Genomic DNA, 25,987 nt, shown 5'->3' on the forward strand with positions numbered 1-25,987 from the left:
TATTATAGCCAAGTAAGCTCACAGTCAACTATAATAGTAAGAAATTATATAAGCACTCCATAAAAGTATTAGCTGACACATGTGAGATATGTAAATCCACTGGCATCCCATAAACGTTATAGTTAAAATCATTTTCACAAGAAAATCGTGTCTGGAAATCTCACAGTTTAATGAGAGTCAATACTGGGTCATAAATTAATGGGAAACTTGTATTCTTTACGGCAAATTTGTGTCCCAGAAAAATCAACCGTCTTATTGATGCGGGTGAACATAAAATCCACGTTTCTTATTTTAACAATAAAGTCCTCTGAATCTGGTATATGTGACTACGACAAGGTACATAAACAGGTTAGGTTAGGTAAGGTTCGTCAGGAAACAGGACAAATGTTTCCTGACGCGGGTCTTAGTCAGATGATGACCCGCCTTTGGAGCTTTTGGTCATCTGACCGAGGCCTTCCGCTGGCTTACCGGTCCACCCCTTTAATAATTATGGTCATTTATAACCAGTCTGTCTATATAAACAATGGGAGAGGAGGTAGGCAAGCAACGAGGGGAGGTCATACAAATAAACAAATAACGCACAAATAGGAGAATGAAGCTTATGACGACCATTAAAAACTGTCCAGACAGATTTACGTTCACATGCGAAGTGCTCCAAAAGTAGGTAAATTTTTTTTTTACATATTTTCAAATATAACCAAAAAAAGTAGATAAAAAATTTCTACACGCTTTCAAATGTAAAAAACTTTCAAATGTAAAAATACTTTCAAATGTTGAAAAAACGTAGATCAACGTTTGGACAGTTTAAGGGTTAACTAGACATACCTTTTCTATGACTAGTTAATGGTACAAATCTGACTTTCACGTCGTCATAAGTCTCATTTTCCTATGTGTGGTTATATGTGTATTGTTTAAGGCACGGTGTTGTGCCTCTATTTTCTAAAGGTCATAAAGCATGTTCCTTCTAGTAGAAACTAAAGGTTTTAAGGGAATGTTAGTTTTATGTCTTTGGAAGACCATTCATAGAGGGAAGCTTCAGTAAACAGAATGTAAATGTGCTAATTTAAACGTGAAAAAATTACGCAAATGACGTCTGAAGTTCAGAATTGTAGGTTCGAAGGATGCTATGTAGAGCAGTGAAAAAACTTGGACGTTACTGAGTGATAATTCATATTTATCTAATAAATTTAGAATCCATTTGCTTAAGATTGTCTTTAATTATGAGTTTCCAAAGACACATTATGTTAAGAAATATAATTTCTAGTCGAGGTAATGTGATTTGTGATCTTCCGTTGTGGTATACTTTCCTGCTTTTCAGAGTTCTGGTAATGTTTCGGGTCCACATATTTTAAAATCATGAAGTCTTGCTTCTCGTCAAACTAATACATTTCACCGTAATCTTGTTCATACTTCTTCTCTGTCACAGATGCTTCCGGTGTTTACTCCATTTAATTCTCCTCTTGTCGTCTTCAATCTTTAGATGAAAATGACCGCTCTCATTCTGACAGACTTGAAGACCTCAAAAGAAGTGTTCGCCTTGTCAACACTAACAATATTCTTTTCTGTCACATCATATTCACTGGTCCTCTGCTAAAACAATCTACCCTCTCTCGAGGCTTCAAAAACGTTGTTGAACATATTCTTTTTCACAAACTTCCTAACATGAATCTCAGTTTTGGCTTTATTTCTAGAGATGCCTCCTTTTTTTTATTACTTTGTCAAAAACTCTGATCCTTACAATACTCGTGACTTGACCTGAACTTTGTCTCCTCCTCCTCCTCTTCCTTCCCTCCTTTCCTCTTTCTTTTCTGTAATTTATTTAGCTTTTCAGTTTTCTGCCTTGATGGGTTTTGTTCCAGAGGATTTTGTCCCGAGGAGGTTTTGCGATATACCCGTGAGACAGCAGCTCTCCGACATTGTTCCTTTGTTTCACTGATTCTATGCATTACTACTCCTGTTATTACTAATTCTTTCACTACTGCTACACTCTTCAGTAATTAGTCTTTCACTCTTATTACCATTATTACCATTACTACCATTATTACCATTATTATCGTTATTACCATTATTACCTTCCTCCTCTCGTTCTGTCTTTTGGCCTTCTTTCCTTTTCTTCTCCTGCGGTGACTTGACAATGGTGCAGGATGGGCCGAAAATTCGGCATAGGTTTCTCTCCCAAGTGAAAGTTTTCGTCAACAGAATAAAAAAAAAAATGAAATACAAGGCAAAATTATCCCTTATGCAGTTAAAATAAACTAAGTAGAAATAAATAGATGGATGTAAATGTCACCCATTTCCAATGTTTTTAAAAAATTGGCAAATTAGCAGTTTTAAAAAGGCTAATAAATATCCTGAAATTTATTGGGTTTGCATACCTCAAATATTTTCAATTTACCACAAGGAAAAATTATCTAAATTAATTAATATGCCACGTGGGTGTGGGATACGACAATAACAACTTGTAGTTATCGACACAGTAAGGCCTTTTCTAACCTGTTTATTGTATAGAAATACACCTAAACAATGGAAACATAAACACATATGCAGTTTAATGTGATCCTTTATTGACAACGCTTCGCCCACACAGTGGGCTTTTTCAAGTCACAAACAGATCTGGGGTGGAAGGTACGTGAGTATTTATAGTCAGGTTCAGAATGTTGAGGTCAGGTGGAGAATGCTGCATCTGATGATCTACCGGGTGGGGTTATAGAGTCTAAAATCTTGGGTATCTTGGCAGGGGTATTGGATAAGTTGTGAGCAGACCTTCTGCAGTGTTCTATGTTCTTATGTGGGATAGCGATGAAGAAGTTTCTTGGCAAGTGGTTCAGCTATTTTATAGAAGCCATTGTTCTGGTTGAAATTGTTGGTTGTAGAGATAAGTGATGATTCCAGGATTCTTCGGTATTGAGTGTTGTCTTCTGTGGCGATAAGTCTTGAGTTTCTGTACACCTAAACAACATGGATCCGAACCTTTACCTAGAAAGAATCAACTCTGTGGCACTTGAGGTATATTCAAGGCACATTCCCTTAAGAAAAATAAAGAGAAGATGTAAACTACAAAGACGCTACCTCATGAATCTTATTAGATCTACTTGTGAGAAGTAAGACATTACACAAATAACCCGCACAAGGAAGAGAGGAGCTTACGACAACGTTTCGGTCCGACTTGGACCATTTACAGAGTCACACTAACAAAAAGGAGAGCAGAAAGGGTATATATAGGCAGGAGGTAGTGGTAGTAATAGTGGAAGTAGTAGTAGTAGTAGTAGTAGTAATAGCAGTAGTAGTAATAGCAGTAGTAGTAGTAATAGCAGTAGTAGTAATAGCAATAATAGTAGTAGTAATAGCAGTAGTAATAGCAGTAGTAGTAGTAGTAGTAGTAATAGCAGTAGTAGTAGTAGTAATAGCAATAATAGTAGTAGTAATAGCAGTAGTAATAGCAGTAGTAGTAGTAGTAGTAGTAATAGCAGTAGTAGTAGTAGTAGTAGTAATAGCAGTAGTAGTAGGAGTAGTAGTAGTAGTGGTGGTGGTAGTGGATGTGGAAGGATGTAGTAGTGGGGAGGTAGTAAGAGGAGGAGGAGCCAGTCAAATGCTAAGGAAGAGGAGCACTACAAGGGAACTGGTGCCCACAGAGAGTAAGAACAAGAACACCGAAGGGGGGAAATAAATAAAGAAGGAACAGATGCACAGGGAAGAAGAAAGACAACCCAAAGGAGAAAAATGAAAGAGGAAAGGGGAAGAGGGAGAAGAAGAAAAAGGAGGAATCAGGTTAAGTCACGGTATTGTGCCATTTTTTTTTTTTTTTTTTGTTATTTAAGAGGTTAGACCATCGGTCAGCTTGTTTCAGGACCGGAAGTTGGTGCTGTGTCAGTTCTTTGGTAGTTGTCAATCGTGCTATTATGATTTTCGTTAATCATTGGCACGTTTAGAGACCAGCTACCTGCGTTAGAAGGCAGTGAAATCTAACTGCAGTAATAATAATAATAACAATAACAACAATAATAATAACTTTATTTCTACAAGTACATGATAAATCTTATACAGATGACAGGACAGATTAATTACTACCATGAGAAGGTAGTGTATATTTACTAATTACATTACAAGGTGGTGAAGACTACATACATTATAAAGCAGTGTATACTGGCTAGTTGCATTACGGGCTAGTGGAGATTACCTTTGTATACGGAATACAAAGTTGATGTAACGAAGCACAATGAGCCACAGTTACATTACAAGATAGTCCATGATTAAACGAAGAGGCACAATTGCTAGAGTTCCTGACCAACACGATTTTTCCAGCGCAAATTCTTAGTCTCATAGTTACTTCTTACTGTTGGGCACACACCACTGTAATTAACTAACAGTCTTGCAGTGTCAGCACTCACAAATAAAGGATCCGGAGCTGCCAAGCATCGCGCTGCTGTAGAGGAAAATCATTAACAAAGCCTTTTATGATTGTTTAATTAAAGCGGCGCTGTAATTATCGTGGGTTGATGACCTGGTGGTGAGGAGAGAGGCGGGGGACCGGAGGGATGGTGTAGGGACGCCCGAGGTGGGATGAGGGATGGGAAATACAATGGAGAGGGAGTAAACGATGCAACAGTGGATTGGAGGAGGGGTGGGGATTGACAAAGGCTGAGATAGGGATGGGAGAAAGGGTGAAGGAAGTACAGAGGCTACAAAGTGAATGGGAGGCAGGGCAGAGAGGAAACGGAATTAGGACATTGGAAGGGAGTGAGGGCGGAGAGGGAACGTAATTTAGGACAGTAGATGGGAGGCAGGGCGGAGAGAGACTGAAGGCTGGGACAGAGGACTGAAGATACAAGGACGGACACATAGGCTGGTAAGGATTTTTTAAATAAAATTAGGAATGTCAGCAGTGAATGAACGTAACAGTGTAGGAACAAAAGCTAGCCTTGTGTCCATGACACGTTGCATCACACAGGATGGACAGCATTCCTGAAAACTCTTCTCTTATCATAGGACACGAAAACGAATTTCAGTGTTTATTAAGCGGTGAGGAAAAATTCAGATATCACAGACAGCATATAATTTGATAGTAATGTTTTTCCCAGGAGGAGAAGCAAGGGAGTGGAAGATATCAGTTATACGGCCAGACACTCCACGTTGTGGATCTTCACGTGACTCAGGAATGAGTCACGTGAAAATTTCCATTGTATACATGGAGTAATGAAATATCAGGCCGAGGCGGGAGTAAGATGTGGGGAGAAGCAGAGAAGCTGGTGAGGTCGAGTCTATTGATCTGTGTCTCCCTTTACCCCATCCCCTTTCCCACCCCCGCCCACACAGCCTTATACACCCACACCTCACAAACTCGCATCATTTCTTCCCAATATGCACACCATCTTCTCATCCCACACTACCTCCCCCACAATCACCACCTCCGTCCCACCCACATCAACCTCCCGTCCACACTTCCTCCCCCTCCTACTCATTCACTCACATCTCCCACCCTCCGTCCACACCTTCCCCGCCCATTTCTTATCCTTCTCCCATATCTTTTCTTTCCCTTAACTTTCTTCCTCTCTCACACACCTGTCTCTCACCCACCACTGGAGATGCTAAAAGATGAGATGAAAGGCTAACGAGCCGAAAGGAAAGGAAATTCAGAGTTAGTAGTATTTCCATCAATCAGTCACCCCTCACTACCTCCATCTATCTCTCCATCCTCTCCAGCTTCTCTAGTGAGTGTATAATACACACTATCCCCTCCATCCTCTCATCTTGCTTCCCTACCCACTATATCATATCTCCATTCTCTCCCGCTACCCTTGGGGTCAAGACTTGGGTTTATATTCGGAGGATGGGAACAACCTAATCCACTTGTTGTTATGCATGAGGGTTCCGATTCTATCAACTTCCTGGTGAGTTGGGAGGGGGGAGGTAAAAGGTATTGGGGGGTTCAAATCCCCCAATGCAAGAGATTTAATTATAATACGGTTGTTTTTCAAGAAGAGGAAAATGGTCTTCAAGGTACCGAGATTCACCAACCTGATCGACGTCCAGTATGTAAATGTTTTAGCTAAAATCGTTTTAAGAATGTTTGTAAAGACACAAGGAACGTTCGGATGAAGTTTAATTGTATGTGAGACAGGGAAGGTTTCCATCGCTTTCGGCACTATTTTAATTCCAAAAAAATGGTAATTAATACTGATTACTGTCTATATTTTCTATTTCAAATCGTACAATAAATATAAAATTTAAGGAATGTTTCCAGTACCTTGGTGAAGTCAGGCCACGAAGAATTCACGCTATTCTTGGGAACAAAGGAAGAACCTACCCACTATATATATATACAGGAGGTGGTCTTTCGCTTCCTCCTGGAGGCGAAAGGCCAACTCTGCGCTAATTTGAGAAAAAACTTCATTTCACTAATTCGGTTGCAACCTTGCAACACTGCATAGCTCCTGATGACACACTGAGAAATATATATATATATATATATATATATATATATATATATATATATATATATATATATATATATATATATATATATATATATATATTTTTATTATTATCACACTGGCCGATTCCCACCAAGGCAGGGTGGCCCGAAAAAGAAAAACTTTCACCATCATTCACTCCATCACTGTCTTGCCAGAAGGGTGCTTTACACTACAGTTTTTAAACTGCAACATTAACACCCCTCCTTCAGAGTGCAGGCACTGTACTTCCCATCTCCAGGACTCAAGTCCGGCCTGCCGGTTTCCCTGAACCCCTTCATAAATGTTACTTTGCTCACACTCCAACAGCACGTCATGTATTAAAAACCATTTGTCTCCATTCACTCCTATCAAACACGCTCACGCATGCCTGCTGGAAGTCCAAGCCCCTCGCACACAAAACCTCCTTTACCCCCTCCCTCCAACCTTTCCTAGGCCGACCCCTACCCCGCCTTCCTTCCACTACAGACTGATACACTCTTGAAGTTATTCTGTTTCGCTCCATTCTCTCCACATGTCCGAACCACCTCAACAACCCCTCCTCAGCCCTCTGGACAACAGTTTTGGTAATCCCGCACCTCCTCCTAACTTCCAAACTACGAATTCTCTGCATTATATTCACACCACACATTGCCCTCAGACATGACATCTCCACTGCCTCCAGCCTTCTCCTCGCTGCAACATTCATCACCCATGCTTCACACCCATATAAGAGCGTTGGTAAAACTATACTCTCATACATTCCCCTCTTTGCCTCCAAGGACAAAGTTCTTTGTCTCCACAGACTCCTAAGTGCACCACTCACTCTTTTTCCCTCATCAATTCTATGATTCACCTCATCTTTCATAGACCCATCCGCTGACACGTCCACTCCCAAATATCTGAATACATTCACCTCCTCCATACTCTCTCCCTCCAATCTGATATTCAATCTTTCATCACCTAATCTTTTTGTTATCCTCATAACCTTACTCTTTCCTGTATTCACCTTTAATTTTCTTCTTTTGCACACCCTACCAAATTCATCCACCAATCTCTGCAACTTCTCTTCAGAATCTCCCAAGAGCACAGTGTCATCAGCAAAGAGCAGCTGTGACAACTCCCACTTTGTGTGTGATTCTTTATCTTTTAACTCCACGCCTCTTGTCAAGACCCTCGCATTTACTTCTCTTACAACCCCATCTATAAATATATTAAACAACCACGGTGACATCACACATCCTTGTCTAAGGCCTACTTTTACTGGGAAATAATTTCCCTCTTTCCTACATACTCTAACTTGAGCCTCACTATCCTCGTAAAAACTCTTCACTGCTTTCAGTAACCTACCTCCTACACCATACACTTGCAACATCTGCCACATTGCCCCCCTATCCACCCTGTCATACGCCTTTTCCAAATCCATAAATGCCACAAAGACCTCTTTAGCCTTATCTAAATACTGTTCACTTATATGTTTCACTGTAAACACCTGGTCCACACACCCCCTACCTTTCCTAAAGCCTCCTTGTTCATCTGCTATCCTATTCTCCGTCTTACTCTTAATTCTTTCAATAATAATTCTACCATACACTTTACCAGGTATACTCAGCAGACTTATCCCCCTATAATTTTTGCACTCTCTTTTATCCCCTTTGCCTTTATACAAAGGAACTATGCATGCTCTCTGCCAATCCCTAGGTACCTTACCCTCTTCCATACATTTATTAAATAATTGCACCAACCACTCCAAAACTATATCCCCACCTGCTTTTAACATTTCTATCTTTATCCCATCAATCCCGGCTGCCTTACCCCCTTTCATTTTACCTACTGCCTCACGAACTTCCCCCACACTCACAACTGGCTCTTCCTCACTCCTACAAGATGTTATTCCTCCTTGTCCTATACACGAAATCACAGCTTCCCTATCTTCATCAACATTTAACAATTCCTCAAAATATTCCCTCCATCTTCCCAATACCTCTAACTCTCCATTTAATAACTCTCCTCTCCTATTTTTAACTGACAAATCCATTTGTTCTCTAGGCTTTCTTAACTTGTTAATCTCACTCCAAAACTTTTTCTTATTTTCAACAAAATTTGTTGATAACATCTCACCCACTCTCTCATTTGCTCTCTTTTTACATTGCTTCACCACTCTCTTAACCTCTCTCTTTTTCTCCATATACTCTTCCCTCCTTGCATCACTTCTACTTTGTAAAAACTTCTCATATGCTAACTTTTTCTCCCTTACTACTCTCTTTACATCATCATTCCACCAATCGCTCCTCTTCCCTCCCGCACCCACTTTCCTGTAACCACAAACTTCTGCTGAACACTCTAACACTACATTTTTAAACCTTCCCCATACCTCTTCGACCCCATTGCCTATGCTCTCATTAGCCCATCTATCCTCCAATAGCTGTTTATATCTTACCCTAACTGCCTCCTCTTTTAGTTTATAAACCTTCACCTCTCTCTTCCCTGATGCTTCTATTCTCCTTGTATCCCATCTACCTTTTACTCTCAGTGTAGCTACAACTAGAAAGTGATCTGATATATCTGTGGCCCCTCTATAAACATGTACATCCTGAAGTCTACTCAACAGTCTTTTATCTACTAATACATAATCCAACAAACTACTGTCATTTCGCCCTACATCATACCTTGTATACTTATTTATCCTCTTTTTCTTAAAATATGTATTACCTATAACTAAACCCCTTTCTATACAAAGTTCAATCAAAGGGCTCCCATTATCATTTACACCTGGCACCCCAAACTTACCTACCACACCCTCTCTAAAAGTTTCTCCCACTTTAGCATTCAGGTCCCCTACCACAATTACTCTCTCACTTGGTTCAAAGGCTCCTATACATTCACTTAACATCTCCCAAAATCTCTCTCTCTCCTCTGCATTCCTCTCTTCTCCAGGTGCATACACGCTTATTATGACCCACTTCTCGCATCCAACCTTTACTTTAATCCACATAATTCTTGAATTTACACATTCATATTCTCTTTTCTCCTTCCATAACTGATCATTTAACATTACTGCTACCCCTTCCTTTGCTCTAACTCTCTCAGATACTCCAGATTTAATCCCATTTATTTCCCCCCACTGAAACTCTCCTACCCCCTTCAGCTTTGTTTCGCTTAGGGCCAGGACATCCAACTTCTTTTCATTCATAACATCAGCAATCATCTGTTTCTTGTCATCCGCACTACATCCACGCACATTTAAGCATCCCAGTTTTATAAAGTTTTTCTTCTTCTCTTTTTTAGTAAGTGTCTACAGGAGAAGGGGTTACTAGCCCATTGCTCCCGGCATTTTAGTCGCCTCATACGACACGCATGGCTTACGGAGGAAAGATTCTTTTCCACTTCCTCATGGACAATAGAAGAAATACAGAAGAACAAGAGCTATTTAGAAAAAGGAGAAAAACCTAGATGTATGTATATATATATGCATGTGCGTGTCTGTCAAGTGTGACCAAAGTGTAAGTAGGAGTAGCAAGATATCCCTGTTATCTAGCGTGTTTATGAGACAGAAAAAGAAACCAGCAATCCTACCATCATGCAAAACAGTTACAGGTTTCTGTTTCACAGTCATCTGGCAGGACGGTAGTACTTCCCTGGGTGGTTGCTGTCTACCAACCTACTACCTACATATGTATGTATATATATATATATATATATATATATATATATATATATATATATATATATATATATATATATATATATATATATCTCCAGGACTCAAGTCCAGCCTGCCGGTTTCCCTGAACCCCTTCATAAATGTTACTTTGCTCACACTCCAACAGCAGGTCAAGTAATAAAAACCATTTGTCTCCATTCACTCCTATCAAACACGCTCACCCATGCCTGATGGAAGTCCAAGCCCCTCGCACACAAAACCTCCTTTACCCCCTTCCTCCAACCTTTCCTAGGCCGACCCCTACCCCGCCTTCCTTCCACTACAGACTGATACACTCTTGAAGTCACTCTGTTTCGCTCCATTCTCTCTACATGTCCGAACCATCTCAACAACCCTTCCTCAGCCCTCTGGACAACAGTTTTGGTAATCCCGCACCTCCTCATATATATATATATATATATATATATATATATATATATATATATATATATATATATGCAATAAGATCACAGTAAACAGGTGATTTCAGAATATGCAAAACAACCACTGTGATAATGTGACTACTCACATTATCAAGGAACTATGAAAGTAAAGCATCCAAGGAAGGTATATAAGGGGTCTGGCCAACACCTCGCTATCAGATCCCACAAACGGTTAAACACCTGATGCGCGCCGGCCCAACTGGACAGGTCCTTCGCACAACCTACCAACAAACTATTCTACCCAAGAAAATTTTTTAAAAATTATTATTTGTCCAGTGTATTATTAAATTCTTCCCAAATTCTATTAATTATAAATGGATCTAATTTATATAAACCAAAGGAAATATTCATATTATTGTCAAAACTGCTTTTTATGAAACAAGATTCAATTATATTCCTGTCGACCATGGACTTGCTTGATACTACTTTCTCAACTTTTTGAAAATCAATTGGATGGTTAATATCTCTTACATGAATAAATAGAGCATTGGAATCTTGTCCAGTTCTAATGCTATATTTATATTGTTTTAATCTTAGAGATTTTTACCAGTTTGACCATAATAAACTTTATCGCAAATTTTACAAGGAATCTTATATACACATCCATTATCATTTTGGGGGGAATTCTTTATCAAAAGTTTTTTTACTGTATCAAGATTTTTGAACATAAGAACATAAGAACATAAGAAAGGAGGATCACTGCAGCAGGCCTGTTGGCCCATACTAGGCAGGTCCTTTACAATGCATCCCACTAACAAAACATTTGCCCAACCCAATTTTAATGATACCCAAGAAATAATCTCTGATAACTCTATCTACAACTTTAATATTAAAAGTCTTAAGAAGAGAAGGCATATCAATCAAGTTTTCATGGTAAGGGAGAACCAACATATTTTTAGTTGAATAAGGCTGGTTGTCCCTTTTTGGATTGTAAAAAGTATTTCTAGCAACTTTAAAAGATTTATCAATTACATTTCTTGGGTATTTTAAATCATTACCAATTTCATAAATTTTGGATATTTCCTCATCTATGAACTCAGGACTACAAATTCGTAAAGCTCTCAAAAACATTGATGAGAAAACAGACAGTTTGACTCTATCTTGATGGGAAGAATAATAGTGGACATAGGAACAGTTATTTGTAGGTTTTCTGTAAATTTTAAATTTGAATTCATTATTACCCTTAATAATTATAACATCTAGAAAAGGCAATGAGTTATTTTCTTCAAACTCAACAGTAAAGTTTATAGAATGGGCTAAGCTATTTAATTTTCCAAGGAAATGGTGCATTTCTACATTTTTGGGCATAAGACACAAAATATCATCAACATATCTGAACCATTTAGCTCTATTAGGGAGGATTGTTTTAAGCAGCCTTGTTTCAAAAAATTCCATGTATAGGTTACTAAGAACAGGTGAAAGAGGATTTCCCATTGCCATACCAAACTTCTGAGTGTAAAACTTATCATTAAATACAAACTTTGCATCAATAATGCAAAGTTTAATAAGTTTAATGATAGTAGTTAACGAGTTCTTCAGATAAGAAACTTAATAAATCATCAACAGGAACTTTCGTAAACAAGGAAGTAACATCAAAACTAACCATGTTAAAATCATTTAAGTCAGTCAAGGAGCTTATCAACTAAGTCTGTGTTGTTTTTTAACATTAAAGTTAGAAATTTTGCCAACAATAGGGCTCAAAATATCAACAAGCCATTTGGATAATTTATATGAAACTGATCCTATGGAGCTAATAATTGGTCTGACTGGATTTCCTAGTTTGTGTGTTTTTATTAGTAAAGATGGATTAGTGGAAGTAAATTGTTTGACTAATTCATCTTTGCCTTTCAGTAGAAGTTTTATTGCTTTATTGAAATTGCTGTTAACGGTTTCTAGGTTTTTTTCCTAAGTTTAGAATAGGTTTCAGTATCATCTAAGAGATTATTAATTTTTTCTCGGTAATCATTTTTTTCATAATTACTATTGCATTTATTTTGTCTGCTTTAGTAAGGCGCAAATTTTTATTGTTATTAAGCATGTGAATATTTCCTTTGATTTATAAAAATTAGATCCATTTATAATTAATAGAATTTGGGAAATTTAATAATACACTGGACAAATAATAATTTAAAAAAAAAATTCTTGGGTAGAATAGTTTGTTAGTGGGTTGTGCGAAGGACCTGTCCAGTTGGGCCGGCGCCTGTCAGGTGTTTAACCGTTTATGGGATCTGATAGTGAGGTGTTGGCCAGACCCCTTATATACCTTCCTTGGATGCTTTACTTTAATAGTTCCTTGATAATGTGAGTAGTCACGAAAGCGCTTGGAATTTCTCTATTCTTTCACAGTGGTTGTTTTGTATATATATATATATATATATATATATATATATATATATATATATATATATATATATATATATATAGTTATATATATATATATATATAGTTATATATATATATATATATATATAGTTATATATATATATATATATATAGTTATATATATATATATATATATATATATATATATATATATATATATATATATATATATATATATATAAGATTTCTAAGTTACGTTTGACCAAAAAATAATCAATGTTTTTACATCGTTGTCGGTTTACCAGTGAACAGGAAACACTATTGCCAATGCTTGATTCAGCTCATCTGAAGACCCGATGTAACGTTAGCTAACTGGCGTGTTCCGTACTACTAAGATACCTTACACGTGCTAAACATGTCCCTGTTCATGGGCCACCAATAGGATTATCGCTTTACTGATCACGTGGTTATTCTTATCAAAAGATTTTTTAAATGAAATCAAAATACCTGAGCCTGTCATTGTTATTATACCCCTCCTAAATTGTCTCATTTGTCCATGAGTATTTGTGGGCCACCAAAACAATACCGACCCATCGCAATAAGTAACCAGTGATCATGTAATTCTTCCATCCTGGTTTACCTAATATTTTCCTAAACAGCATTAATTATTTACATTATCTTGTGTTATCTCGCCCAACACTATATATAGTCTTTTTAAGGACAGAGTTTGTAATAATAATTTCACATATACTCTTTCCATATTTCTTTTATTTAGACAAATTAGTTGTGCCATGTCATATTTCTGGCAAATCTGTATTCATTTTATTTTTATTGGGACGCATTTTAAATTGAATGGAGGTACTAAGTGAAACGAGTGCTGTCCGCGTTGACAAATTAACTGAAAAAAATGTATTGGCATGTGTTATTTTCACATTACACAGGTCATTAGCCCCCACTAATGACTCGTTCAAACTCATCCTGTAAGTTATTTTTTTACCCAAAATATGTGAAGTGTTAGAAATACTTAGAAATTGTTCTGTTGACAATTTAGATGATATATTTAAGGTTAAATCAAGATGATCATTGTTGGCTAGGAAGCATAGTGGAAGATTTCATTGTTATTTACGACAAGTCGTTCCTGTTATCTCAGATCACTTACAGAGCTATAGAAGGAAGTTCTTATTGGTTTTCCTTGTACATGGGAGATGCATATAACTATAGAACAACTGGTACATCATGTTCTTCAATGCCATTGATCACTTTCACAAGCTGGGCTGTACGACTCTGACCGACAAAAAAAATGGATTCTAGCTTTAAGAAATCTTCTGGGAATTGAAAGATTTTGAAGAATCAAGCCAAGCAAACTGTAGAGAACCGTTTGATAATAGTGCATCTTAACGTGAGGAACCTGTTATGTACAAGGTTACTAATGTATAGAAGCGCTGGAAACCAGTTAGTGGTGAAAAATAAAGATTTTAATTCTTTGCACAGGTTGCAATGTGTAATTGCAATTATCTTCTAAGTACAAAGAAATGTATGTTACAAGGTGAGCAGTGTATGGCTTCTTACATTATATTGTGAGCTTTGTATATTTCCATTTTTTGTATTAAAAATGATGCTAGAAATATGTATAGGAGAGGTTGGGTGTGTGAGATGTGTTATGGCTGAAACTACGTTTATAAAATGGTCTTATAGCTGCTTAACTGGACTTAAGTATTATCTTATTTTTACGATTGGACTTATAGATGTAAGTTTATCTATCGAGTATATTAATTAACTGGTTGGTGTTTAGGAGGAGGAGGCATCAAGCTTGGCCCAGCTGGAAGGCTAACCCAGCTGACCACTACACCTGAATTTCACCTGTTTTTTAAGAAGCTAGTGCTTCATCTTGGCTAACTCTCAGAAGCTATCCCACACTCTCTCTCTGAGATACTCTTCAGTAGGCTTCGGTCGCCAGAGTACTCACACGTATTGCCATACTCTTCTCTCCATTTTATGAAGTCCTTATACCACACATATATAATTACAGTAATTTTTTGGGGGGGATATAGGCTCGGAGAACATTTCTCTGCACTGAGTTCAATGTCAGCTTAGTTCACTTCTTCGTGAACTTCATTTCTGAGATAATAAATTGCCTGCATTTTGTCCTGAGTGGACAAAATTTTCAGCATTTTGTGTCAGTTGCTGGACTTATTTTCTGGCGGATACATCCATTATGAGCATCGTCTCTGAAAAGCGGAACACACATGTCCAGTGCGGACAAAAGTCCACAATGGACATAGGTATTGTTCTTAAACCTTGATATAATTAGTCCAGTAGAAGACTTAAACAAATGCTTTCGTGTAGGTTGATGAACCTACATATTTAAGACGAAGTACATGCGAAAATCCTGACTGGTATTTTATGTATTCTAGGTTTTAATTCCAGTGATCTCATAGCCTGCACACTGGTGACTGAATTGACAGTGCTCTCTGCCAGATACTGCAACACAACGGTATCTTCGTAAGGATAACATTTTTCCATAACATTTTTGTCCGACCACTAGTTTCAAGTGAGAAGAGTTGAATTTGAGAGGGACCTGCCCTCTCAATAATCACAGTCATACTGTAATCGTCAAGATTATCTGCACCTCACCTTTGACAGTATATGAGTCACTATACTGTTGCTTCAGTATATGTAGGCGAAACGATGCAGAATAAAGATACCTAACTGTTTCACATGTGTTTCATTTACCAACAGTGCTCTCACCTTGATACTGACCTTTCAAAGGCTTTGTCACTCTCATACAGCTTTTGCCGAAAACTGGGTTTATATAGTCCCTATGTTCGGTAAACTATAGAACTAACAAAACTTTCATTATCTAACATTTTCCACTAATTTTTTTAAAGATGCGAGGCTTTGTAGGTTTTAAGTAGCGTAACCTAAAGGTTCCCCTAGAATAGCAGTTAGACGATCATTTTGCAGTTGTGTGATTTAGTGGACATCGCAGAGTATGTTAGCCATTGTGGCAAAGTTGACAGGTTAGTAAATGTCACAAGGTAAGTAGGTTATTGAGTGTCACCAGGTAGGCAGTTTAGTATATCACAAGGTAGTTTGTGATGTCACAAGGTAGGCAGATTACCGAATGTCACAAATTTGGTCGATTCGAGTGTCAGATCGTAGGTAGGTTACCGAGTGTCAAAAGTTGTCAGATTAGGTGTCACAAGGTAGTCATGCAACTTGTATATTTACTACCAATTCAGAGTCACGTACTTATATATCTGTTATATCTATGTGACTCTGATGGGTTAGTACTATACCCCTTCAAGAATATTTTATTATTCCACATACACTTTTTAAACTGCACCAAAGTGGTTGTGCCACTTACCTTTTATATCCTACCTCTCTCCCCCCTCCCACCCTTTTCCAATATTTCTAACCTTACCCATCCTTCTTCCTTACCCATCTTACCAAAGCTCTGGTCATAAGAAGAAGAAGGTAGTCAGGTTAGCGAATGTCAAGGTTCACAGGTTAGTGTCACAAGATCGACTGGTAGTTTAGTGTCACTATATGGACAGGTTCATTAGTGTTACAAAGTAGTTAGATTAGTAAGTGTTCGAAAGTTTTCAAGTTAGTGAGTGTAGCAAAGTTGAGGTTTCACAAGGTGAGCAGATTAGTCAGTGTCACCAGGTAGGTAGCTTAGTGTCACACGGTAAGCGGATTAATTAATATCATAAGGTCGACAGGTTAGTGAGTGTCACAAGGCTGACAATCTAGTAATTGTCACTGGTTTGACAGGTTGAATGTCAAAACGTTGGCAAATTAGTGTTACAAGGCTGGTAAATTAGGAAGGTGTCACGAAGTATGCAGATTAGTGAGCGTCACTTGGTAGGCAAGTTAGTGACTGTCGCTAGGTGAACAGAATAGTTAAATTACAAGGTGGTAGGTTATGGGCATCTGACAAGATGGGCAGGGTAATGGTATGTTATTTGGTGGGCAGGTGAAGAGTACGTCAGAATGCCGGCGGGGTACACTAACCTTTGTGTCATCGTGGAGAAGAGGTCCACGCACGTCCTGGTCGTAGAGTGTCTCTTGGATCCCCTTAGAAGGTAAGTCCAGCTGGAGCTGAGGACAGACAGTGAAGCTGTGAGAAAAATATGCTGGGAGATGAAATGTCTAATATACACTGTGGAGAGTAGAGAGGAGGGAATTAATAAGGATTGTGAAGACTGATGGAATATTATGGAGTGGTGAGTCAACTAAGCTGGGAAAATACAGCGGTAGTAATAAATGATGGAGTGAGATTCAGTGATGAGATTTCCAGGGAAAAGATGTGGTGAGGGGAGGTTTGGTAAGGTTGGTCTGGAAACAGAACATGTGTTTCCTTATGCGGGTCTTAGTCATATGATGTCTCGCAAATGGAGTTTTGGTCATCTGACCGAAGCCTTTCTCTGGCTTACCGGTCCATCCCTTTAATAAGTATGGTTATTATAATTATTACGTATTAATCAGAATTGGTAGAAAGTCAGTGGTGATCAAAAGAAAGCGGTAAGAGAGGATTCAGATAGACTGCGGAGAAGAGGAGAGACAACAAAATTGGATAGAGGAGATAAAAAGGATTTAGAGGTGAATGGCAGATAACCATTCTGTAGAGAAGAGAGTTAAAACATTTCACATTAATCACATTTCTAAAACTTATAAAATATGTTCATTGATTATACGGTAAAAATGACCTTTATTTTAGTATTGCGCCGAACTCGGAAATGCATAACAAAACAGTACTGACGCACAGAACACGTACCTGTACCTCCCATAATGTATTTGATTTCAAAAATAATATTATTTGCTGACTATGTCAACAAAAAAACACAAACTCTCCATTGATTTCATAGGCAAAGTAATGCTGTCTATCTCAACTTATTTAGAAGCCTAGCTCTCTCTAGGATGACACTTCTAGGTAAACAAAGACAAGATGAAATCTTACTATGTCTCGACTCTCTTGAAACTGACCTGACTTGTGACTATACCTGGAGTTTACCTGGAGAGAGTTCCGGGGGTCAACGCCCCCGCGGCCCGGTCTGTGACCAGGCCTCCTTAGGTCAGTGTCCCAGGATGCGACCCACACCAGTCGACTAACACCCAGGTACCCATTTTACTGATGGGGAACATAGACAACAGGTGGAAAGAAACACGTCCAATGTTTCTACCCTGGCTGGGAATCGAACCCAGGCCCTCACCGTGTGAAGCCAGAGCGATAACCACCAGGCTATTTCGGATATTTTTATAAAATGGGAAACTTGTAATAAGAGAGGTTTAAATTATATTAGAAAAATCATTTATAATACTCTGAAGTTTGTTGCATAAGAGGTTTTTATAAAAAAAAAAATTGTAGGAAATACTGAATTGCCAAAATAGGCTTTGAGTCGACTGAACATGTAGCAGGCTTAAGAAAGTCGAATTTGAATTGAAAAAGTCAGAACAATGACTAAAAAATAAAACAATAATAATAAGAATACAATAATATCTCTATTTTTACAAGTACATGCACAAGGTATACAAACCTAGCAGAATCAGTGACATACTACTATATAGAAAGCCGCTTGATATACACAGTATTTCGGGCAAATTAGGTCAGTTTTGTCCCAGGATGAGACCCACACCAGTCGACTAACACCCAGGTACCCATTTTACTGATGGGTGAACATAGACAACCGGTGTAAGGAAACAAGCCCAATGTTTCTACCCTCGCCGGGAATCGAATCCGGGAAACCGCCGTGTGAAGCAAAATCTTTAGCCACCAGGCCACGGGGCATAGCAAAAATATTATCATCAATTTGAAATGCGAAATCAGATTAAAGAATTAAATACTTCAAACACAACAAAATATATATTTTGAATCTATGTATTCGTCCGTAACTTGAAAAACTAGTGTTGGTACATCGACCTCCGAGACATGACTGCTGTTAATCAGTTCCAGGCAGTTGGCTGGGAATTCCATGCAAATGTGATTCATAGCCTCTACATGAACGAACGGGTTATTAATTTTGGTAAATGACTCGGGTGCACACACGTACTCACGAGAGAGTAATCATACACTTCAACACACACACACACACATACGCATACACATACATACGCATACACACACATACACACACACACACACACAGAGCTACCAATGAAGAGGCGGGTTCAGGAGCTGTGAATCGACCCTTGCAGCCACAAATAGGTGAATATAAATAGGTGACTTCACACATCCACACACAAACACATGCACATTAACACAAACACACACGCACACACAAATAAACACTGTCATACATACTCTTTGTTCATGGGTTCAGAAACAAGGAACACAGTAATGAGAAAAAATCGAATCTGGGAAGTCTATGTTAAGGAAGCAAGGTTCTAAGGAATAAGAAAGGGAGAGAGATACTGGAAATAATAAGGAAGAAGCATAGGAATGGAACAAGGATCTGGCCAACTATCTCAGGAGGAGGAAATCAGTGGAAGGAAAGAGGTAGGAAATGCCCCTACACCCCACAAATGAAGTAAGAAAATAGCTTTCCCAGAGGACAGGACAGTAAGAAACAGAAGAATCAGCTTGTGGTACTCAAATATAGATGAAGTCGCCAACAAATGATAAAGTGTAGCAGAGTAAAACCCTGATATCATAGCTCTTACAGAAACAAAATGCAGTATTCCCAGAGAGCAGCCAAATAGCAAGAAGAGGAAAACAACTGAGGAGCAGCAGAACTGTCAGAAACCACTGGTGATTTGTGGAACTTGAAAAGCTGGAAACCAGAGATTACAGTGATTACGTAGCTGGTACTATTAGTCATAAGATTCAAAAGTAATAGTAGCAGTGATATATAAACCACAACAAATAAATGCAGGTGAAAGGAATTATCTGGTTCATTTACTGGAGACAGAAGCAGAGTGAGCAAGAAGAAATAAATCTAAATACCTAATATTAAGTGATTTTTGTTAGGAGATTGACTGGGAAAACTGAAGCCTCCGTGGCAGTGGCGTCGCTAGGGTTGGTGTCACCAGGGGCAGAGCCCCCTTACGACGCCACTGCTCCGTGGAAGACCAGGGTTGGTGTCACCCGGGGCAGAGCCCCCTTACGACGCCACTGCTCCGTGGAAGACCAGGGTTGGTGTCACCCAGGGCAGAGCCCCCTTACGACGCCACTGCTCCGTGGAAGACCAGGGTTGGTGTCACCCAGGGCAGAGCCCCCTTACGACGCCACTGCTCCGTGGAAGACCAGGGTTGGTGTCACCCGGGGCAGAGCCCCCTTACGACGCCACTGCTCCGTGGAAGACCAGGGTTGGTGTCACCCAGGGCAGAGCCCCCTTACGACGCCACTGCTCCGTGGAAGACCAGGGTTGGTGTCACCCAGGGCAGAGCCCCTTTACGACGCCACTGCTCCGTGGAAGACCAGGGTTGGTGTCACCCGGGGCAGAGCCCCTTTACGACGCCACTGCTCCGTGGAAGACCAGGGTTGGTGTCACCCAGGGCAGAGCCCCCTTACGACGCCACTACTCCGTGGAAGACCATAAACATGGACAGCAAAACTTCTATAAGCAGTAATGAATAATTTTCGGAGACAAAATGTGAAGAAAGCAATAAGACTGGTTAACACAAAATAATTAAATCAGCTGAAAACTCTTTTGGAGAACTGCGATGTGCTAGCGGTTATATGGTAATAGGTTTGAGAAATTAGAAGAAATGGAATAAGAGAAGAAAATGGATTAAGTGAAAAACAGAAAAATAACAAATTTTTTTGAAGATGATATGAAAACTGAGACACATGGTTACATGCAAATATTTGTGAATGCCTCATTCTACTGGATTTTAACCTTCAATGCTGATCTTTCTTGCACAGAGGAAGCTTTAGAATGCTATTGCAACGTGTAGGTGGCAGTTTGTAAATGTTCCTTCATCTCAGCTATCATTCTCTCGTAGCTCTAGACGGTATGCAAATTTAACTTTGTTAAAAAAAAAATCGCCTGAAATATACAGAAATGAGTTTAGGGATTCTAATATCTTATTTACATATGTTCTTTTTAAAGACACTTATATTCAGGAATAGTGCTCTTGTCTACCTCGAAGGCTTTTGTTTATAACTTGAGAATATCTTATCAGATCGGCTTCAAATTTTTAACGCTGGTGAGCTATAATTAAAGGTTCAGGCAAGTATTCGCAGGTGTTGGTGCCTTCTAGTCAATTTTTACTACCGTGCAATAAACTGAGAAAGATGTTCCTGATTACCTGGGGCGTTGACCCCCAGAGCACCCTCCGGAATACACACCTGGATGGAGTTTTGGGGGTCAACACCCCAGCTGCCCGGTCTATGACCAGGCTTCGCGGTAGATCAGGCTCTAATCATCCAGTTTGTTAATGTCGGCCGCACGCAATCCAGCATACGAACCACAGGCCGACCGGCATGTGGAGAAATTTTCTCCAGGAGGGGGGTATCAGCCCCCTTCAGCCCCTTTCAGCCCTTTCAACCCTGAGGGGCCCAGCCCTCTCAGAAGGGGCAAGCATCTTGTTTACTGCTACAGTGAGTAATTGATCCCAGATGCAGTACCAGTATACGACCTGTGGTCAAGCGACCGCCGCTCCTTGCAGTCCAGTGTTGCAGAGTGTATTTTAATAAGAGACAGTACATCTCTTACCTTAGCAGGACAATTAAGGAAAATCCTGCTCCCACTTTATTACCATAGTAAAGATAGTGGACATTGTTGTCTATGCTTAAGACAGCAAGATTTAAACATTCTGCTTTGCCTCATGGAAGAAGCAAAAGTACTAGGTCAGCTTTTCCTTTGTGCTGGGGGCAGTGACGGCGTGGGGTGCTGTGGCGTCTTCAGATTACTTTTGACTCTACTGAGAGTGACACTGACGCCAGGATAACCAACAAAGAACGATCTGTGCGTTAGTATGAACAAAGTGTCTCATAAAACACAATAAACACTTAAGAGAAGTGTGATCAGCTTCTTTAGTGATAAGATTGTGAACAATAAAGACAAATCTTGTGGAACATAGTGTACCAGTGTGCGTATTCCTAGACTATGGAAGACGTGGACATCCAAGGATACTTCAGCTTCTATCAAGTCACCGATATCTGTCGAAGGTGTGAAGAACACCATAGCTCACGCTACAAGAGCAAGGTAGGTTACGAATTTCTTGTAGTACGGGGGACTGCGCAGTTCTTGAGTCGCAAGGAGTTTGTAATCAACCTATAGTCGGCAGTTAGGTGCGGATTTTTGAGTCCACACAAGTAAGTTTGTCAGCCATCAGCGAATGAAATATGCTGACATAACACCCCCTTGGGGTAATTTATAATCTTACAAATTATAACTCATTACAGCCCGTTGAGAGATGATCATGACAACAATTCAAGACCTCGTCTGCAGGGGCGGCTGTGTAGACGATTTGCTGTCTTTTATCAGCTAAGTGTTCCCTATATTTAAATTTAAAATTAAGCTTAACTGGTAATTCCATTTCTCAACACGGCCTCTTGAAGACAGCCAAGGGACTACTGGTAATCCCCCTTATGTATACTAGGAGGCAGTTGAACAGTTCTGGGCCCCTGACACATATTGTGTTACTTCTTAGTGTTCTCATGGCACCCCTGCTTTTCATTGGGGGAATGTTGTACCTCCTGCCTAATCTTTTGCTTTCGTGGGAAGTGATTTCTGTGTATATATTTCCAATTTTGATTTATCTACTTAGAGAAAGGTTGGAATTGTTTTTGGAATTCGTTGGTGGTAATTTGCAAGTTTTATTTTTAAATGGTATGAATCTTACGAGTTTAGGCTGTGGAGGCTTAAATTTAGCAGTTTACTAACTTGTTAACAAATGGATGTACGAGGCGCATGTACAACACTAGGCATCTTCATTGCCGAAAGATTTCGCCTGCGTAGCAGGCATCAGCACCCGAGTACAAAGGTTATAACAATAAAGGAAACAGTAGATGTAGAGAAGTAATTCTCAGGTAATCATAACCTCAGCATCGATATAAGATGATCAGTTTCTTAACACATTCTATCAACACTTCTGTATTCGACTGATGAATCCTTCTGTGTAGGAGAAATGTTTCTGCAATATACCTATTGTTGCAAATGTTCTCATCATTTTTTTCGGTATTGTATATCATTTAAAATGTGATAGTCAATAAACTTGGAATTTTTGGATTATATGAAATAACTAGAGAATGTATTTTCTAGTCGCTTTCAAACTTTTAATTCTAGCGCATTTTCTTAATTTAAAACCAAGCCTAGAGGAACTTTGGATTGTGTAAATTTTAATTAGTCAGCTTTCTGTAATAAATTAGTGTCAGTGCATTAACTGAAGAATGACTCTTCTGACTGCCTTTACAACGTTAAGAAAAACTGTGTCGTTCATTCTGTAAATCAAACAAATTGTAAAACTGGATTTTATTCGAAATTTTGTGAATGCCTCAACCGATTAATTTCAAACCTAAAAAGCCGATAAAGTAACGTCTGAGGAATTTCAGACTTAAAATGCTGGTGGAATTTGTGATACTGATCTTTGTTATATAACCAAAGCCTGTGTTTCATAGTGCAAGGGTCAAATTAGTTGTGGGCAGTTTGACTGTGGTATCAGTTTTACTGAAGAAATTAAGCTATTAATTTCCTTGTATTCATATATTAGCTTATGAATGTGTTCTATGACTTGATTCAAGTCAAGAACGTTGATATTAAACTGCATACTAAATATTAAACTGATTACTAAAGATTCCTTTTGCCTGCACTGGCAGCGGGACCACCACATGGAGAAGACCCGGCCAGAACCCGTTCTGGCGAACTTACCTGTACCTCCAGTGGGGTAGACGGAGCTACATTTTCACGAGTTTGACTGGTAAGCCAGTGGAAAGCCACATACCATTAACCAAGAGCTCATTCTATAGTTCGTTGTATGTATATATTTCACATCATGAGAAATTTTGATATATCTCATAACTAGTAAAGCAGCACCACCACAACCTCTTCCACCACCAGCACCAGTCCACCCCATAACTCAAAACTACTCCCATCACCACAACCACCACCCTGATCCACCGCGAGACCTGGTTACAGACTTGGTCACAGACTGAGCCGTTGGTGCGTTGATCCCTTAAACCTTCGCCAGGTGTACCCTAACCACTACCTCACCATTCCACCACCACCATTAACTTGGTTCGCTGGGATCTATTTCTGATATCTGGATCTACCTCTTACACTTTAAACGGATTTAAGTGCTTTAGTTGTCTAAGCTTTAAACGAGCGCGAGTATCAAGTCAGTCCGAATTGTACCTCTTACTACTCGTTTTCTCCCTCAGATTTCTTAAATTCCCTTTCCATTAAATTCAAGTTCTTGTTTTCTCCTAAGTATTTAAAATATCATTCCATTAAATTCAACCACTAGTCTTCTTCCTCTGGGCACTACTAGTCGGCTTTCATCCACTAAGCTCCCCGAGTTCTTCATTCACAAAGACGCTGAAACTCATTTTTCCAGAACGCGTTCCATGGCAGGCAAAGGTAACATTCCCTCGACGATCACAAATTCCTTACCGCCACAGCAAAAATTCCTCACCAGGAACCTCGACTTATACTCCTTCACCTTAACTTTCAGCAAATTCAATTTTAATTTTTCCCGATAAAAAAAAAAATGTAAGCAAAAGTATTTACTAAAAAAGCAATTCAATAAATGGGGAATCTTAACTTAGATGTTTATATAATGTTACCTAAATACTCCCATTATGAAGACAGAGACACAAACAGAAAGGAAGGAGGAGAGGAGACGGTGGAAAAATGAATCAGGAAAATATAAGCAAGAGGAAATGACAGAAGCGCTAAAAATACTGCAGACATTATTTAGAACGCAAAAACTGACTTAAAATTTCACCACCACATTAACACAGTTATCAAAATACCAGTGGCTAGTTACATTACCAGTAGCTGGTTACATTAACAGTGGCTAGTTACATTACCAGTGACTAGCTATATTAGCAGTGATAATTGCATTACCAGTGGCTAGTTACATTACCAGTAGCTGGTTACATTAACAGTGGCTAGTTACATTACCAGTGACTAGTTTTATTAGCAGTGATAGTTGCATTACCAGTGGCTAGTTACATTACCAGTGACTAGTTACATTACCAGTGACTAGTTACATTACCAGTGACTAGTTACATTACCAGTGGCTAGTTACATTACCAGTGGCTAGTTACATTACAAGTGACTAGTTACATTACCAGTGGCTAGTTACATTACCAGTGGCTAGTTACATTACCAGCGGCTAGTTACATTACCAGTGACTAGTTACATTATCAGTAGCTAGTTACATTACCAGTGGCTAATTACATTACCGGTGACTAGTTACATTACCAGTGGCTAGTTGCATTATCAGTGACTAATTACATTACCAGTTGCTAGTTACATTACCAGTGGCTAGTTACATTACCAGTGACTAGTTATATTGCAAGTGACAGGTTATATTGTTAGTGACTAGTTATATTGCAAGTAACTAGTTACAATACAACCAACTAATTAGCAGTGACTAGTTACAATACCAATGACTAGTTACATTACTAGTGACTAGTTAACTAGTTACATTACCAATGACTAGTTACATTGCAAGTGACTAGTTAACTAGTTACATTACCAGCCACTAGTCACATTGCCAGTAACAAGTTACATTACCAGTAACTAGTTACATTACCAGTGACTAGTTACACTTCCAGTGACTAGTTACAGTACCTGTGACTACTTACGTTACCATTGACTAGCTACATTACCAATGACTAGTTACATTGCTAGTGGCTAGTTACATTACTAGTGACTAGTTACACTATCAGTGACTAGTTACACTACCAGTGACTAATTATATTACCAGTGACTGATGAAATCTGCAGGGCAACCGAAATGTTTCGTCAATAAAGAATGTTAGTGTTGCACAAGTGTGTTACTCTTCAGTAAAGAATGTTAGTGTTGCACATGTGTGTTACTCTTCAGTAAAGAATGTTAGTGTTGCACAAGTGTGTTACTCTTCAGTAAAGAATGTTAGTGTTGCACAAGTGTGTT

General features: G+C 39.0%; 1 protein-coding gene across 1 annotated transcript in view; it reads right to left on the bottom strand.

Annotated features, from left to right (window-relative positions):
* LOC128703717 (uncharacterized) overlaps nucleotides 1-25,987 on the bottom strand; it is a gene marked incomplete in the record, with an annotated part of 455,126 nt that overhangs the window by 89,436 nt on the left and 339,703 nt on the right. Inside the window, 1 exon segment of the mRNA XM_070101333.1 lies at nucleotides 16,935-17,021. Within this exon segment, the coding sequence (XP_069957434.1) occupies nucleotides 16,935-17,021 (87 nt within the window).

Source organism: Cherax quadricarinatus, chromosome 76 (genome assembly GCF_038502225.1).
Source record: "Cherax quadricarinatus isolate ZL_2023a chromosome 76, ASM3850222v1, whole genome shotgun sequence".
NCBI lineage: Eukaryota > Metazoa > Arthropoda > Malacostraca > Decapoda > Parastacidae > Cherax > Cherax quadricarinatus.